The sequence below is a fragment of the Sabethes cyaneus genome, chromosome 2 (genome assembly GCF_943734655.1).
Source record: "Sabethes cyaneus chromosome 2, idSabCyanKW18_F2, whole genome shotgun sequence".
NCBI classification, from domain to species: Eukaryota; Metazoa; Arthropoda; class Insecta; order Diptera; family Culicidae; genus Sabethes; species Sabethes cyaneus.
In genome coordinates this window covers 237,746,825-237,765,695 of record NC_071354.1, presented here as the reverse complement: position 1 = coordinate 237,765,695, position 18,871 = coordinate 237,746,825, and the positions used below count along the sequence as shown (strand labels likewise).

The 18,871-nt window shown below is 43.8% G+C and overlaps 2 protein-coding genes across 2 annotated transcripts in view; one reads left to right on the top strand and one right to left on the bottom strand.

The window, feature by feature from the left end:
- LOC128737748 (uncharacterized) overlaps positions 1–3,105 on the top strand; it is a 44,689-nt gene extending 41,584 nt beyond the window's left edge. Inside the window, exons 2-5 of the mRNA XM_053832451.1 lie at positions 2,096–2,289; positions 2,343–2,617; positions 2,679–2,849; positions 2,917–3,105. Coding sequence (XP_053688426.1) covers positions 2,124–2,289; positions 2,343–2,617; positions 2,679–2,849; positions 2,917–3,105 — 801 coding nt within the window. The 5' untranslated portion in view covers positions 2,096–2,123. The remainder of the gene's footprint in view (positions 1–2,095; positions 2,290–2,342; positions 2,618–2,678; positions 2,850–2,916) is intronic.
- A 10,115-nt stretch (positions 3,106–13,220) lies between these two features.
- Positions 13,221–18,871, bottom strand: part of LOC128734522 (neurexin-4) — a 45,150-nt gene continuing 39,499 nt past the window's right edge. Inside the window, exons 4-10 of the mRNA XM_053828765.1 lie at positions 18,127–18,268; positions 17,693–18,063; positions 17,112–17,632; positions 15,174–16,723; positions 14,588–15,112; positions 14,398–14,532; positions 13,221–14,335 (exon numbers count right to left, since the gene is read on the bottom strand). Of these exons, the coding sequence (XP_053684740.1) occupies positions 14,145–14,335; positions 14,398–14,532; positions 14,588–15,112; positions 15,174–16,723; positions 17,112–17,632; positions 17,693–18,063; positions 18,127–18,268 (3,435 nt within the window). The 3' untranslated portion in view covers positions 13,221–14,144. The remainder of the gene's footprint in view (positions 14,336–14,397; positions 14,533–14,587; positions 15,113–15,173; positions 16,724–17,111; positions 17,633–17,692; positions 18,064–18,126; positions 18,269–18,871) is intronic.

Below are 18,871 nucleotides of genomic sequence, written 5' to 3'. Positions count from 1 at the left end.
GTAATAATGAGACTCAACGTGCAATATGGCTGCTTTGCGAATTCTGGGACGACTGGGAAATTCACCACGACTGGTCCAAAATCAAGTTGAATGGAGACGACTGCTTGAAACAGCATGAGCCAATTCGGTTCTAGGCTACTGACGATGACAACAACTGCATGTTTGCAAAAATACATCTACGTATTGGGAACATATATGCTGATTTTTTTTCCGGTTTTCAAATTCCAGTGAGGAAAGTTTTGGCACCCCCTCTAGCTACGCCAAAGGCAGCAAGGGCAAATTACTGTGAAGGGCGCCCTGGGCTCTGTTATTCTACAGTTTCCGTCGCGGCAGAATATCTATAGAACCCCTTCCAGCTTCCACCATTCATCCCCTGGTACGGGTCGCGTAACACCTTGGTTTAGGGATTTACCTATTCAAGTCTTTACGTAATAGCCATGGATATCAGCTATTAAAACTAGCCACCTTTTAGGGGCTTTGAACCCTTTGCTATGGTTCTCAGTAGCCGTAGCCTCTACCGAGATCCGTCTTTTGCAGGCGGAGTTGTACTGATAGCATCTCAGGTTCTCTACAGATTGTTCTCTGATTCACTCCGATCAGCTTTCCGAGAGTACTCCACAGCAACTACTTTCACTGACAATCGCTGAATGTTCAGTCGTATCTTCCTCGTTGGTCTCGATTTGAATACCACAGATCTATGACATCTCGAAAAGTGCCGACCATTAAGCAGAGCTTGGTCGATTTGAAGGCATGCCTCTCCTTTAGGGTGTTACCAGGTAGGTGTGCTTTCGAATGTTCCGTCGTGCAAAATAAGTACTTACTACAGATAGGTATTTCTATGGCTGCAACGACCGTCATTAGCCTCAGGTCACTGTCATTTGTAGTAGGTGGAGGCTTTCCCTACCAGTATCGTGGCGAAAGAACTCTTCACGTCTGACTTGTGCATTTATATCCCCGATGACTGTCTTTATGCCATGTTCTCTGACACTCTCCATATGTCCCTTCAAGAAGATCATAGAACTCCTTCTCATCATCATCGAGTTTGTGGTTCGTCGGGGCGTAATTAAAGAATTTGCCCTTAATTCTCGACACGCATAGACGGTCATTAATGGGCCTTCACCTAATAACACACTTCGTTTAAATAAAAGAAAACTATTCCAATTGAATTCTACTGTCTATATTTATTCATCGCACTTTTTTGTTTCCTGGAACGGCAGCAACCTCGACCTCCACCTTCTTCAGATCTTGTGCCAGGATACACGCGCCTGCTGGTTCAAGAAGAGTTCTGAAATTCCAAGTACCAAGCTTCCAATAATCGTTGTGCTTTCTCGTAATCCGGGGTCCATATCCATTATTCCGGTGTGATTCGTTTCCTAAATTATAATAACGATCCACCGTTGGATATCCAGTTGTCAGGCCACTAGACACGAATTATATATCACAGGCAGCGATTAAAAAATACGTGCAGTTTTTGTGTTGCCTCCGCTGAGTGACACAGGCGTACAGTAATACGGATTTAACGTTTGAAATTAAACGAATTTTGGTTTTGGTATGTAGAATGATCTGGCTTGAGCAACAGATGTTTCGCAGATCTGCCTCGGTTCGCACATCACGCTTCTATTTTAACGATGGTTGCTTTGATGACCTGACAAAACCATGGCTAGTACTTACGGTCTTTCGAGAGATTTGTTTGTCAAAATACGTAGCAATGCAATAGTAAGCATGCAGGTGATCTTTTTCTGCAATAAGTATAATGCGTCTACATCAAAATTATAGTATGGAGCAGGCCCGTCCCGTACCCATCTACAATTATGACAATTCAAACTGAGCTGTGAACTTAAACGTCTTTCTAAGACTTGACCCCTCTTTATCGACAGACTTCACGGCCGGCTATTAGAGTACAGGACAGTTACGGGGCTAGTGCAAAAATCCTACCGACTCTATCTAGCAGCACCGCCTAGCCGAAATTCGAACATACGACGACTGGCTTGTTAGACCAACACCGTGGCCATTTACACATAAATTAACCATAATGTGGCAAATACCTCAATTTAAATAATTCTAACAAATTCAATACTTTTACTCTATTCCTTAGAACACAAACACACAAACAACCGTGCAAAATGATGATGGAGATTCTGCGATGGTTGCCAGGAGCTTGCGGTAGTCTGGGTCCAGCACTGATTCCTCCAGCCCATATTGCAGTGCTGTGGTACTTCTGGCAGAACTACTCCCGCTATGTGGATAAACGATTCTGCTCCTGCTCCTGTTGGGATACGGTTTTCAAGGGTACATTTTTCGGACAATCATTTGGAATGTTTCATAATTTTCGATCATTTCAGGAACCTACGAATCGGGAATCGCTTCCTACAAGCACATGTACTTCAACGCAACCCAGAACACGATGAAGATGTGGCTGCTGATCGTGATCGGCGTCATATCGCTGTACGAATGCACCAAATATCTAACCCAGCTGCTACTGCAAAACCGAGTCCGGTACACGATGATCGTCCTGTTTCTGCTGTCCATCTTCTCCCACTACTACGCCTGGTGGGCCTATCTGAACTATTACAACGACGAGTACTACAATCAGTGGAACCATCAGCTGTTCTTCACGGTAAGTTCCGAATTTGACAAACAGAACAGTTTGTCTAAAACTAGAATATATTCTCTTCCAGATCACCGAACTCATATCAACCAGCTTCGTGCTGCATCTGGCCAACGCGGAAAACGTGGTAACCTCACGCAAGACGCTCGCCATCGTCGGCATTGCCATACTGCACATCCTGGCCAGCGGAGTGGACCAGTTCATATCAAACGTGTTTCGCGGCGAAGGTTATCCACATCAGGTTGGATGAATCCCTTAGTTGATTAACACTCAAATACTGAAGTTCTTCTTTCTGTTGCCATTTTCAGGTGGTCCGCGATCTGGGCTTCATGATTCCGGACGTAATGCACCTACTCATTCCACTGTGGTTGCTGCGGCAGACGCGTAAGGAGAGCTTCAGCACGCGACCCTTCTACCGGGATCGGAACCTCCGACGGGATGTAGTGCTCATGTTCGGCGTGGTAGCAGTATTATTTACGATCTGTTCGTTTCTGTAAGATACGAGACACCGATGAGAATGAGCCTCACCCAGTTCCAACAAGTGTCACACTACCTTTTAAGAGTAATTATACTTAAAAAAACTATACACGTGAAAGAGATACGTTAACCGGTGTGCTATCCTGAATTCTTCCATTGCAACATCAAAGCCGTGTGAGTGAGTGTGAGTGTGATAAGTAGCAAGAGTGAGATTGAACCAGCACGAGAGTTTCGGAGTTCGAATTTTCCACCATTCTTAAAAGAAATAACTTTTTAACTATACGCATTCGTTAGAGAAATACTATCAGAGAACATCGAAAGCGAGATGAATTCTCTGCAAGACTGTTTGTCATGTTTTAGTACGCGCGGAGCTTTTTGTCTATTTTGAACGTCCCAAAATCCTAAGCTAGAGCAGAACTATAATAAAAACAGCGAGCCAACCAGTTTAGCAAATCGAAAACATTGATACAGTTGTAGTGCAAACATATCTTTTAATCTACGTAGAGAAATACATACATCATAGAAGAAGAAGAAAAAACAGGAAATCGTAGCCATTCTAAGCCACGAAATCAGTCAAATTAGCAAACCATACTGACATTATCCCAACGCGTTATGCTATAGATTATCATGATTATCAAATACAAGGAAAAAAGATACAGATTAAGCAGGAGGCAACTATCATAAAGGTTTTTAAGTTACTCTACCGTAGAAAACTGTTACGCACTTTTATTTTATTTTCTCATACCCCAGGCAGGCAGCATAAAATTTTACTTGCAATCGAAACTTCCTTCATCAATTTTCCTTCCTTCTTAACCTGATTGTAATGAAATATTATCAAAATAGAAGATAGTAGACAATAACTTTGAACGATACTAGTGCAGGATGATAACGCAAAGCTAACAACAAAAAAACAGCATAGTAAAAACGAATGTTTTTTTAGGGAAAAAAATATAAAAATGAGTGAAAAATCAGTTGAAATTGAATGGTTAGACCACAGTATTCTAGAGCCGGTTGTTGCCTCGAAATCGACTATTATTATTATCAATTGTATGTTGTTAGGTTTTAGACAGTTGTTGTTGACTCCAAGAAAAGAAAGAGAAGAAAAAAACAAATACAAGCACACATACACCACAGTAAAACCACAATAGAAAAAGATAATGATATGGATGAAGATAAGCCAAAGATACGCTCGCAATAAAGAGAAGAAAAAACAAGTTAATTAAAAAACGAAACGCAAGCCACTTAAACCACAGCCAACCGCGCAAAAATCTGCCGTAGATTGCCCAAAACAAACCAAAAACTAAAAAAAAATAAACAACCGAAAATTAATCAAGAACAACAAGTGATCAAAATTGAGGCTTTTCCAGCGGAAAGTCCTTTTCGACAGTTCCCACCAGTTGTGTAATTTAAGTTATTTCTGTTGAATACTGAACAAGCAGTGAAGTAATAAACTATAATAAAGATAAGACTTCTTTTAATTACCACTTTATTACATAATAAGAATGAAAATTAGATTGCTTTTTCACGAAAGGAATCTTGTTTAGGAACTTTTTTGGATCCTGAAGGCGCTTTTGATAACGTCTGTTAGAACATATGCTTAGTAACCGATTGTTTTGTCCATAGTTACGGCAAGCAAATATTTGAAAGCAAAGCATTTGTGGATCTCCACAAGGGGGAACTCTCTCGCCTGTTTTATGGATAGCAGATAGCTTACTGAAGAAACTCAATAGTCTGGGCTCGATCCGTCGCCGTCATATTGTTTTGCTGATAATTATCCATCCTAAGAGTTGGAATGTGCAGCACATTATTTGACTTAATACAGCAGGCACTACACGATGAATGTGAGGGGAAAGTTTTGAATCTCCAGACAAAACTAAACCATTTTCAAATAGTAGGTTCAAAGACAATATTTGAAGCCCCAAAAGTTATTTTCAATATTAAAGCACTGTACTTCCACTTGAAGCAAGAGGCACTATTCTCACAATCACCCTCACCGCACATTACAGCCTCCATTTGATGTGTACACCCAGGTGACTCTCAGAAGCGCAAATTGTGCTCTCACCTAAACAAATTTAGGTGAGGTGAGGATAGGACCACGAATTTCAGACAACTGATATTACAAGATATTTTAATGTTTTTCACCAGGTGTACACCTCACAGGGAACCCGAGAGCTAACTCGAAGACGGATCGCCACCAGGATACGCTCTGCTCTGAGAGACCCGGTGAAGAAACTCCGAGTGACGTAATAACTGGTTTGGTGAAGAATGTCAGCATTTGATTAGCACCGTAGCGTGCGGTTGGCCAGACTGGGTTCCATTAAAAACTGAGCTGATTTCAGCGTTTTTTCGTGCCACGTTATCAGTTGATTTGCATGCAACAGCCATAACGAAAACAGTCTAACAACTGTGCTCGATGCTTTGGTCGTATTGCCAGCTCCACCTCGTAGCGAAGAAGCTGGACATGGTGAAGCACTTCGTAACCGCTGAGTAAATCCTAATCGGTGAGAAAGCCGAAAGCACTAAACGGACGCTTGGTTCCGGACGCCCGACAGTGTTGCGGGACCGTAACATGCCACAGAAAATGAAGATGAAGCCCGAGAGCAAGGTAGTCTTATCGTTCCGCGCATTGGGCGGGGAAGTTAGAGCAACCGGCTAAACTTTGAAGAATTACTTGGCCAAAACGGACATTTCGTCGAGGCTGTCTATGTCTGAGTAGCAGGTAATCGCCCATAGAACGGCTGAAGGTGAAAAACATCTTTCCAGCGAAGCACGATGTCGTGGTCATGATGGGTGACCAAAACTACTTGACACTGGAAAGCAAAGACTGGCAGAGAACCGAGTACTTTATGTCCCCCACCAAGAAGTTAAGCGATGACTTCAAGTATATCTTCCGTGCCAAGTTCCCCAGTAACATCCTTCTGTGGCTGACGATCAGCAAAAAGAGAATGTTCAAGCCGATGTTCTTTCGTTCTAGGTTTTCGGTAGATACGAACATACAGTACGAAGTATCCCTCGGAAGTTGCCGGCAGTATCGCGCAAAGGATGTCCGGACCTGGCCTTGGTATATCATACCACTAGTCATCATCACTAGAGGTGGCTGAAGATAAACGTATCGTCGATCACCAACTCTCCCAACGTCCCTTAACTGCGACTAATAGAAAATTTTTGGGTGAATCTAAAACGGAGCATTTACTCCAATAATTTTGTTGCCAAAACGGAGCAGGAGCTGATTACCTAGACCACGGAAGAGTTGAATAATATGCCGACGTCTATCTTTTGATCGGCCCTAACGATGGTTCCGGTGAACTGTTTTAAAGTCACTTGGTAGAGCGTCGAAGCGTTTTTACAGTATTTAAGTAAAATTTGGGTAATTGATTTATCTATTGAATTTCTCATTTTCATCGCCATGTGAAATTAGTCCATTTTTCTAATACATACGTTAAATCTTAGATTATTGAAGGAACTAGATATGCCAGTCTCCGATTTCCTCATACATGAGTAAATCAGCAGGGCAGCAGGGTTTACACGACTATGCTATCGCCAAATTGGGTTTCCGCCAAGGGCGCCACAATATCACGTTACGGCTCTGCATTGGATCACGATCCTGAGGAGTAAAAAGCGCCATAAAAATCGATAAAAATCGTGAAGAACTAGGACAGCAATTTAAATTTCATTTTAAATTTTATGAGGTGATGAACCAATTTTGTAAAGGCTACATACCGAAACTTGGCGGTTGGTAAATGGTTGGATAACGCGTAAAACAGATCCCATTATGGTCCCTAGCCTCTTATCTAGCAACTCCTACCCCTACCTCCACGTGGTACCAGCTGGAATACGAACAAACTGGTGGAAACTAAGGTCGTATACCAACAGGGGAGGAGGCACAGTGTCTCGACACTGCAAGATGGCAGCCCCATCACGAGACTCGGTAGCGTAAGCCCTAGTACGGCTGCCTATCTAAACCAAAAAAAACAACAAGAGTCAAGAAATATCTTCTCGGAATATTCGGCATGGACCAAGGCGACGAAATAAGGACACGGAAAGGAGACTTGGTACCTGGAACTGCAGATCGCTAAATTTCGTTGGCGGCGACAGGGTGCTGCTCGATCAGCTAGAACCCCGAAAGTTTGGCAGGAGATCTGTCGCAAGGGCGAGAAGGTGTGGAGGATCCGTGGCGGCAGAGCCCGATTTTTCCAGAGTGGTGGAGCGACCAACGAGCTGGGAACGGGCTTCGTAGTGTTGGGCGAAATGCAGGATCGCGTAATGGATTGGAAAGCGATCGAGAGGATGTGCGTGTTGAGGATAAAAGGCCGTTTCTTCAACTACACCATCATAAACGTGCGTTGCCCACACGAAGGTAGACCCGACGACGAGAAGGAAGGTTTCTATGCGCAGCTGGAGGCAACGTACGACAGCTGCTCACCACGGGACATCAAAATCGTCATCGGGGATATGAACGCCCAAATCGGCAGGGAAGCAATGTATAGACCGGTGATCGGGCCCCATAGCCTGCACACCGACACGAACGACAACGGCCAGCGCTGCATCAATTTTGCGGCTTCCCGAGGCTTGGTGATCAAAAGCACCTTCTTTCCTCACAAAGATATCCACAAGGCCACCTGGAGATCACCTGACCAACGAACTTCTAACCAAATCGACCATATTTTCATCGTGGGCCGGTTTTTCTAGAACATCACCAACGTACGTTCCCTACGGAGTGCGGATATTGACTCGGACCACTACTTAGTAGCAGTACATGCGCGCTCACTATCAACGGTTTATACCTCACGACAAAGTCGCCCTCCTCTGCTAAACATTCGGCAACTAGACAACACGAACTGCCGAAAACTACGCGCGCGTACTGGATGAAGCTCTGCCTTCCTCTGCGGAGCTAGATGCTTCGAACCTCGAAAACGGATGGAGTAGGATACGCACGGCGTGAACGAGGCCGCAACCGCGGTGCTGGGTGTGGAAACCTCGAGTGCACGAAATGATTGGTTTGACGGGGAATGTCAAGAAGCGATAGAGAGGAAAAAAAGAGCTTGGGAAAACTATCTGAGAATATCCACGAGAGAGAATTTGGCCAAGTATCGACGAGCAAGGAATGAGTTGACCACGATCCTGAGAAGAAAAAAGCGCCAGAAGGAGGACAGAGATCATCAGGAGCTTGAACAACTATTCCGGGCTAATGATACCCGCAAGTTTTACGAGAAGGTGAACCAAACTCGCAAGGCCCACACACCAAATCCTGACATGTGTAGGGACGAGGGAGGGGATCTAATCACAAACGAGCGCGAGGTGGTCGACAGGTGGAAGCAGTTCTTCGATGAACACCTCAACGGCGATATAGCAGCAGGAGACGAAATGGAAGTTAACCTCGGAGTACCTACAAACGACAATAGCGTACCGGCTCCCGATCTCGAGGACATCCGACGAGAAATCGATCTGCTGAAGAATAATAGAGCCGCCGGAAAGGACCGACTTCCGGCAGAACTCTACACAAATGGCCAAGAACCGCTGGTAACGGCACTTCACTGGCTGATTTCAAGGATTTGGGAAGAAGAGAAACTACCGGAGGAGTGGATGGAAGGCGTAGTCTGTCCCATCTACAAAAAGGGCGACCGGCTAGACTGCTGTTACTACCGCGGCATTACGCTGGTCAACGCCGCATACAAGGTGCTCTCCCAGATTTTGTTGCGTCGTCTATCCCCAATAGCAAGAGAATTCGTAGGGCAATATCAGGCGGGTTTTATGGGGGCTCGTGCTACTACGGATCAACTCTCCGACAAATCCTTCAGAAATGTCGAGAGTACAACGTGCCCACGCATCATATTTTCGTGGATTTCAGAGCAGAATATGATACCGTTGAACGCGAACAGCTATGGCAGATAATGCACGAGTACGGTTTTCCGGACAAACTGATGCGGCTGATCAAAGCTACTCTGGAACGAGTGATGTGCTACGTGCGTGTTTCGGGGACACTCTCAAGCCCTTTCGAATCGCGCAGAGGGTTACGGCAAGGGGATGGACTGACCTGTATGTTATTCAATGTCGCTATTGAAGGTGTGATCCGGCGAGCGGGCATCGAAACGAGAGGAACGATCTTCAGCAAGAGTAGCCAACTCCTAGCCTTTGCAGACGACCTTGACATCATTACTAGAAACCGTGGGACGACGGAGGCAATCTACGCCAGACTAAAAACGGAGGATAGGGCTACAAATTAATGCGTCGAAAACCAAATATATGGTAGGAAGAGGCTCCCAAGAAAGTAACGTTTGCCTCCCACGGATAGTGACTATTGACGGTGATGAACTGGAAGTGGTTGATGAGTTCGTATGTTTGGGATCTCTGGTCAACGCCGACAATAATACGAGTAAGGAGATCCAACGACGCATTCAAGCTGTAAATCGAGCCTACTTTTCCCTTCGCAAGACGTTTCGATCAAGGAGCATACGCCGCCGCACAAAGCTGACGATTTACAAAACGCTAATCAGACCGGTAGTCCTCTACGGACTTGAGACAGTAAGTTTACTTACGGAAGACATACGTGCACTTGCCGTTTTTGAACGAAAGGTGTTGGACTATTTTTGGCGGAGTACAGACGGAAAGCGGAGAGTGACGGAGGCGTATTAATCACGAGCTACAGGCACTGCTCGGAGAGATTCCCATCGTACAACAGGCGAAAGTTGGGAGACTACGGTGGGCCGGACACGTCGCAAGGATGCCGGATGACTGTGTAGTGAAATCCGTTCTCTTCAAGAACCCCTCCGGCACCAGGAATAGAGGGGCTCAACGTGCTAGATGGCTCGACCAGATTGAAGCCGACTTGCGTGTGTCGAGACGCGCAACGAATTGGCGACGAGTAGCCCAGGACCGAGTACCACGTCCATGTCCACGCAACACATTTCCGTGAATTTCAAAGCAGCCTATGATACAGACCAGCGCGAAGAGCGTACTACAACAACTGATCCGGAACTGATGGCTGATTTATGAGTCGCTATGTCTCGCCAGCTATACCCAAGACGTCATATCTAGCACGAATAATTTAGAAAATGGTCCACAACGGAATAATCGGTTTGAAGCCAGGCGAACGAAAAATGCCAACGAACCAACGATTATTTGAAACTCGGTACTTGAAATGTCAGGAATAGGTACGAGATTCAAGTATCACAGTTTTATGAGATTCTCTTTTTTTATGAGGCATATGGAGAGTAGTCTTCGGGCATATGGAGAGATAGTCTTCGGGAATACAAATGCACAGGTTGGACGCGAAATTTTTTCGACCCGTTAGTGGTAGAGAAAGCCTCCATTCTACTACAAATGACAATAACCTGCTTACCAACTTCGTTGCAACCAGAGGAATGGCTATCGATTACCTATTTTTCACGACGAAACATTTGAAAGTATACCTGGAAACACCCTAATGAAAATGCCTGCTGTCAGATAGACCACGTTCTGGTTGATAATAGGCACTTTTTAGATGTCGCAGTTGTGCCGTCATTCTGGCCGGGGACTCACACCCGGTTGTCCAACGTATTCAACTGAAACCAACGAGGAAGATACGACTGAACATTCGGCTGTTGCCAGTGGAAGTACCCACTGCAGAGTACTCTAGGAAAACTGATCAAGTGCCAAAGAACCTGAACGAGCAGTGGAAGTGCTATTACGATAAGTTCAGTACTACAGCGCAAGGAGTATAACGAACTAGTACTGCCGCCACTTCCATTGAGTAGTTTGACGCAGCGGGCCATCACGAAATCTTATGTGCTTCTAGGGTGCGCGGACGACATCGATATAGGTAATCGGTTTTGATCGTAGAGCTGTGGGAGTGGCGTATACGCATCTTAAGGAGGAAGCTACGAGAATAGGGCTTATCATAAACTCTGCCAAAACTAAGTATATGGTAGACTGGTGGAGAGTGTGGTAGTGTCGAAACTGTGGTGGCTATAGATGGAACTACTTTAAAAGTGATCGCAGAATTTATCTACCTTGGTATGTTAGTAATCTCTAACAAATGATGTGATCCGTAAAGTAAAAAGTATGAAGGTCTCTGCCCACGGGCACGAACGAGGGGTTCACATAGGACTGCAAATGCAGGTTCAATTTGACAAAGCTTGACATTTTGCAAATGTTTGTCATACAAATTTAAAATTTACTGTATTGTAATAAATGCTCTTAAATATTCAATATATTTCAAATCGCATTTTGAAAATTTTTGAGTGACTTGTAGCTCTAGTCAACTTTAGGTAACTGGCTTGAAACGAATGTTAACTGGTTTAAGGATCTTACCCAAAACATAGAATATTTATTACCAAGTTATGGTTGAACGGAAAAAATAAATAAATAATTTGGGTTATCATTTACCATTGGTTCACTTTTGTGAATTTCCATGCTAATAGTTAATATATAGCACCATTTATTTATTTATACACCATTTATTGAAATATAATTGCCTTTCAACTAACATACGAACCAGTTAAAATTATGACAGTTAAAAGCCACATAATAAACGCCGGAAACTTATTTTCGGATCAGACAGTCGCTAATTCTTCCTCACTTCGAAAATTGCTACATCACGTCACATGCATTTTCCGTCAAGTCCTTTTTCGTATAAGGCATTTAAATGAGTTTAGAATAATTTCTTTCAGTATATGACTACAATCGGGCGAAAGATAGGATTTTTATAACTGTTCACTTTCAAGACATCAAATTGGTCTAGGTTTATAGCGGTCCTAAGAAATTTTGTTAGAATCAGAGGACTTTATCACCCTTTCTGGCGTACTTCCCGAGCACAGATATCAAATTAGAATAAGTCTGGACGTAGTAAAGAATCTTGGACCTGTTGGGACGAAAGAGCGTTCACATTTTTTCAAAAAATAAAGTTATCGACATCACAGTAAACCAACCCGGTAACAATGTGACAGTTTCCATACTAATCAAACGTACCTAAAACTGCTGGTTCATAGTTCACGACAGATGTTTGAAAGCGGCGTAAATATCGTAGAAAGAGTTTATTATCATTTGTTTTGGCAAAAAATCCCTTGTGCATATAAGATCTGAATTGGTTTATTATTTCAATAGAGTATTTTACGAACTGACAACATTATGTCAAGTATCAAAACGTATCCGTGGTAATGACAATAGCAGCATAACTGGTTCTTCTGTCATAATAACATGCTCTATTTGGTTCTGTCATGTAACAGAGTGTTTTTGTACAACTGCAACGATCTCTATTGCTTGGATTTACTCTTGAATTTTGCTTAACTTGTTCTGTTAACGACAAAATCGATCCAGCAATCATGAAAGAGCATTTCATTTTGAATTGCGCAGCGGATAACTTTCAATGAAACACGCAATATTTAAATACTTTACAGCAGACAACTCGTACACAAGAGTGACAATCTTGTAATAAATACCGCTTTTTATCTTGTAAACAAATCAATCAAACAACCCACCAAGAATTCAAACAGTATTACCGAAAACTTGAAACGATGCTGAAATAATCAACACGCACTTTTCAAATCGTTGTCCAGACAGCTTTTTGCGTTCACATTTAACGTAACAAAATTAACATTTCCTTTGGAAATCGAAGGTGCGTCAATTTTGAACGGCACGTAAAAACGATCGTCGCGACATTTTTGACACTGGCGGGTGTTATGGGAAACTGTTAATAACTGTCACTTTGTTACGGGGTAGCAGTAAACAGAAAACGGGTTAACTGTCGTACCTGCTCTCAAAATAAAATTAGTAACATGCAGCAATGATCTTATCCGTAAAGTAAAACAACGGATTGCGGCTGCAAATAGGGCCTTCTAGGGATTACGCAGCCAGCTGAGGTAACATACCCTGCAACTCTGTAAGATGCTAATTCTCCTGGTCGTAGCTTATGGCTTGGACGTTGAAGAAGAGCGATCGAAGAGCTCTAGATGTGTCCGAGTGAGGCCGATGAGGCAGTTGTCGAGGAGTCTAGAACTACGGCTGTTAGGGACGATTAGAGTAGTAGTTTGTTTTACGTTATATTCTCAAGATTTGAATACCTTCGAATTTAGCGAATGCGCTCATAGCTCACAAGCATTTTGGTAAACATGTTAGGAAATTCTTTCTATATTGATAACAAAGCTGTGGAATTCTGTTACCTTATTTCGTGTATCTCAAAAACTATATACAAATTTTAGCTTTCTTTCAGTTGTAAACTCGACTTTTATCGCTTGTTGTATTTTGTTTTTCTCTTGCTAAACAATACCTAGATATTCACAATATTTCTGCACTATGTTGTAGTTCTATCAGATAACCTCCGGTTTCAGAGATCACCAAGAGGAAGAGATTCTATGGAGAAAAAACGAGCTCTAGAATTAGTGAAATAGTTTAACCTTTTCTGTTTCGTTTGCGTCATTTTGTAAACCGATTGGTTGAATGTTTTCTGTCACCTGACAAAACCGATGAACTAAGCTTACGAACTAAACTAGAGTAAAAAAAACGTATGATCGTAAAAGTAACTAAAAGTACGATAATGGACGGGTAAAGTCAATAAAAAATCTATCTCTTTTTTCAATTGAGAAAAAAAAACAATCCAACTAAATTTCGTTTTCGTTAGTTTAAAGCAAATGCAATTACAGCAGCTTTCGCTTCGAATGATTCTCTCCACTAAGAAAATGGCTGACAAAATACTGCCTTCTAAATGCTTTTTTTCTTCGCGCTCTAAAATCGTCACCACGCCTCCGTCAGTGATGTGAAAGACTGTTCCGTTACGTTCCTGATGATGCTGTACGCATCTTAATATTACGAGGATAAAGATCAGATTATGCGGAGAAAAAGAGGGGTCAAATCAACTAAAGACTGCTTGTTACTCGGACTGCAAAACAGAAAATGAACGCGCTTTGTTGAACACATTATTTACAGCTGCTGTGGAGAATCTTGTCCGCACTTTAGTCCTGTTCGTCTCGGTCGTCATCGCTGTCATCGTCGTTGTCGCTGGCGTCGTATCAGCCCTGGCTGCCTTTGGTGGTCGAGGACGCAGTGTCCTTCGCCTCGCGGACGGCACCGGCGGCCATCTTAGACATTAAATAAACCATTCTTTTCGCTTGGTCACCTGATGACCGGTTGCCGATTGCACTACCGCTTCGTCCGGATCGAGGGCCGCCTCGGCGCCCTTGTCCTCCTGCGTTAGGTATTCACCCTTGTGGCGGTTCATGTAGCGACCGATCAGGATGGCCATTATGATCAGCAGGAGTAGCAGCACTGCGAGGACGCCTGAAAATGGGGAATGGTTGACGTACTGGATATTCAATATTTGGGATTTTAAGGGTACTTACTTCCTAAAATAGCAGCGTCCGGACCGTAGGCGTCCCGTAGACGGTCTTCGTCTACGTTCGGAGGAGGTCGGGTTTCAATTTCGATCGGGGGATGAGTTACCGGTTCAACACCGCAGAAATCTTCCGTTAATGGAGCTGAAACAAACGAAGAATAGAATCATGTTTTTCTCTTCAAGAAGTTAACACCTACTTCCTAGGGATTTGACATTTGGCGGTGGATTTTCCTGGAACAGGAACTTCAGCGGGTAAATGTCATCAAATTCAACCCGGGAAATACAACCGACGAATCCGTCTTTCATAGATTCATTCTTTCCGATATACATAAACTCAATGTTGTTGAACTGGGCATCCGCCGAATCCTTGATGTCGAAGTGATACTCCTGCGGTTCGTAGTTATCGATTTCCAGAACGGCGGTTGCTCCACCGTTCTTCCGTGAAAACCGTACGTCATGGTACTGTCCCAAGCCGAAGTTTTTCGTCGGATAAATCAACTCCTGTCGCTCGAAACCGAAATCGAACACTACTCGCAGATGACCCGAATTCGAAACCATAATTGTGAGATATTCCTTCGACTGATTGGAATAGAAGCCCAAGAGGAATCCCTTCGGGATTGTGGTCGTAAATCCTACGCGGATTTTTTCATGTAAGGTTGAACGGAAAGCGCCCTGGAAGTCGTACTTAATCATCGAGCTGGCCTTCATGTTGACACCGATTTCTGCAGAGGAAAAATTAAATGTTTATTTCCGTTAAAAATTTATTTAGAATGAAGGATTTACCGTCAGCACAGATGGGACCCTTGAAAGCACTCCAACGACAGTCGCACAAAAAGTTATCATACCGTTCCGTACAGGTTCCGTTGTTTAGACAGGGACTGGACTCACATCGGCCAACGCATCCAGGTGAAACTCCGTACAGTTTGCGTTCTGCATAGGACTTTAGGTCGATGTGAATACCGTTCAACAGGAAGGCTCGAATGCATCCTACAAATCCATCCCGATAGTCAATGTTAGCTCCCACTACCAGCTCTGAGGTCAAATACAAAGCTCGAACCGGACCTGGAGGTTCCCTGACTTCCGCCCTAATAGATCCATCCACTACTAGTCGAGCCTCTTTCCGGTTTCGTTCAACACTAACCGAATGCCATCGGTTATCACTCAACCGATAACTCGTCTCGACGTAAACTTTCTGCGTTCCCGTTCCTGCTTGATATTCAAACAACAATTTGGTTCCTCCGACAATATTCAACCGAATAAAATCGGTTGGTCCTCTAGCATGCAAAATAACAGCATCTTCGATGGTGGTCTTAAACTCAAAGTAGATATCTCCCGAATGACCCATATCAAACGGCGGCAAATTAATGGTGGCATCCTTAATTCTGAAAGTCACAACATTGTTGAACAGATTATCACCCTCACACTTCAACGGTCCAAGCGTGTAACGTCCCAGCTTCTCATCCAACGGTGTTCCAGTATCTCCAAACCTCAAAGCCTTCACGGGAAGATACATCATTTCCCGGATATCGCCACCATCCTCCTGCCACTCTAAACTATTCGAATCACAATTACACCACTTGGTAGGATCCACACAGTTTCCGATAATACCACATTCGCACTTTCTCGATCCCGGCAGCGAACCGGCCCAGTAATCCATCGGTTGATTGTGGCGAGAAACCCACCACGAATAAGGCCTAAAATTCTCCGCTTCCGAGGGCGAGTTGAACAACCTAGAAGACCGGCAAGCGTAGTTCAGCCGTTGCCAGCAAGATTGCGATCGGTTCAGCAAAGCCTCGATTTGTGGCAAATCCGCCTCATAAATGATGTTTTGCTCGAACGAACCAGGTTCCGAAAAACCATCCACCCGGGTGGTGTGCTCCGAGCTGTGACTCAACACCGTAATCACACGACCATCGGTATAAAACTCACAGGTGACCGGGAACGGTGCCAACGGTCCACTACCGTCCACGTCGATGTTGATGGTTGTCCTCGACTGTACAACATTCACGTTTTTATATGCCTGACAGGAGAGGGGATTCAACGAAGTATGACACACGGCCCCAGCGTACCCGGTCCCGGCACAGTCACACGAGAATTCCATCGAATTCTGCCGGCAAACTCCGTTGTGCTTGCATGGATTCGGATTGCATCGATCGGTCATGTGGCAGGCGTCGAACAACATTTCCCCCTTGCAGCAGTATTCTTCCTCCTTCCAGTCGGCCGGCGGCCGAATATTTCCATCAATAATGATGGTCCGCATGCAACCCACAAATCCGTCCTTAGTTTTGCCTCCTCCAATGTAGTACAGCTCACCCGTGCGAATGTCCAACAACCTGCGGGGTACAGAATACAGTGTTTAGTGGAACTTGTCGTAGTTATTGCAAACAAAAAGCGTTGGAGAAAATGAATTAGATTTGCGAACACATCACTCTTTTGTTTTTTTGGTATTAAATTCAAGCGGAACATTTGGATTTTATTAGCCTACACGCTCACACGTTTGTAGTAAGAAAAAAAAACTCTGGTTTACAAAAGGGGGGAGGGCTTTGCAAGTTACCTGCCACCATTTCCTGAGTCATCAACCAAGCCGACCCTGCAGTTGACGAAAGTTTATTTAAGAATTTTCACTTCGAAAAGGGCCAAACAATTCGACTGAACTTGACTACTTTCCTAACACCCGTAACTCCTAACCTAAAATATGGGTCAATGAAATTTTCAACTTACTTAATCGTCTCCATCGGTCGCTCGTCTATGCTCAGCACCAGACTGTTCTTCTTGATGGCCAACATCAACGAGTGCCAGTTTCCATCGTTAAACTGCTCATCATAATCGTCCAAAATTGTCGGCAGCACACTCTCGTCATTCACCGTCTTCAGCGCAACCTTCACCTTACCATCCTGCAGGAAAACCTTAACCGAACCTTGCAGGAAGTCATGATGCAACATCATGCCCTTCTCCTCGTACGTTCGGAACGAAAAGCTAACATTCAGCTGCTTCACACTGTAGTAACCCTTCAGCCGGGCGTGCGACCCCCGCGTCAGGAACGTAACCGGACTGATCGGCGGCTCCGGACAGTTGTACGTTACGTGCACCTTCGTGTACCGCAGATGATCGCCTTCGTAGTAGGCTTCCCTCATCTCGCGGAAAAAGTTCGTCGCGTTGATGTACAGATTCTCGATACAGCCGGTGTAATTTTGCTGCACAATTTGTCCCTCTTGCAGATTGGGCACACCACCGATGTAAAGCTAAAAATCAAAGTACGTTTAAATCAATTTTAAACCTAAAACATAGACTTTCTAACTCACCGCGCGATTCAAATTCAGCTTATCAAACTCGCCCTTAATCTTCTTCTCAACGATCACCCGATCCACGCTGAACATAATATCCCGTCGATTCCGCGATATCACCACATCATGCCAAATGTTATCGTCCAACAAGCTGCCCACCGACAGCGACGTCATAATGCGTGACCCCAGGTCCAGATTCAACACCATCCGATTGTTTTTGATCTGCAGAGCAAAGTAATCCCCTTGCGTTCCTCGTGAGTACAGTAGAATCCCGTTGGCCTGGGCAGTTTTGAACCGAAACCGAATCGTCTCCCGGGTAGCCGCTATCGGATCCCGCAGCAGATCGTACCGTATCAAACCGGTTCCGTTGAGGTAAACGTTTTCGGACTCTAGCAAATTAAAAAGAACATTACCGTTAACCTGGCTAAAGCGAGACTTCATGAGGAACTTACCGTAGTGACATCCGTACAGTTCGACGCGCAGCGAAATGCGATTCTGCCAGCGTGTCGGGTTGATACGAATCCACTGCGCGATGATTGGCACTTCGAACGAGTTGTGGCGTACGGAGTCGCCATCCTTGTTGCCTTTGAACAGCTTCAAAAATAGTGGAAAGAGATTGGTTAGTTAACAGTATTATCAAGGCTGGTTGGAGGAGGTTCCCCGCTGGAGGCAATAAAACACAATGAACCACCTAATAATAATAATCGATTTCACATCTCAATTTTGCGCACAATTGGGAAATTAGTTTACGGTTTCAACTAGACTACTAGGTTAACAATCATTATTATCAAACATTCAAACATGCTGATTAGTAAGTTATTATCTGTTGTTAATTATTTCCATGCAGGCACTGCATTCTATCTACCCCGCATTTATAGTCTACTCTAGAAATCTAAATTATTAACTAACTCTAAATATTACAACAATCTAAAATAATAAAATTCCTTGTTTGGAGAAATCAATGTGTTACCTGACAAGTTTCAATTTTTTTAGACGTTGGCTAAACTATTCTAACATTGACTCAAGTCAATATATGTTTTTTTTATGTTTATAAAGCTAGGAATTTTGAAAAATCATCGTACAGATTTAAACTGGGACTCTTTTCCCAGAATTCTTTAAAATGTTGTCACGGGAATAGTTTACGGGCTTATGAATGAAAGCAATATCTATAGGAGAAGTCACTTTCTAATAGAGTTT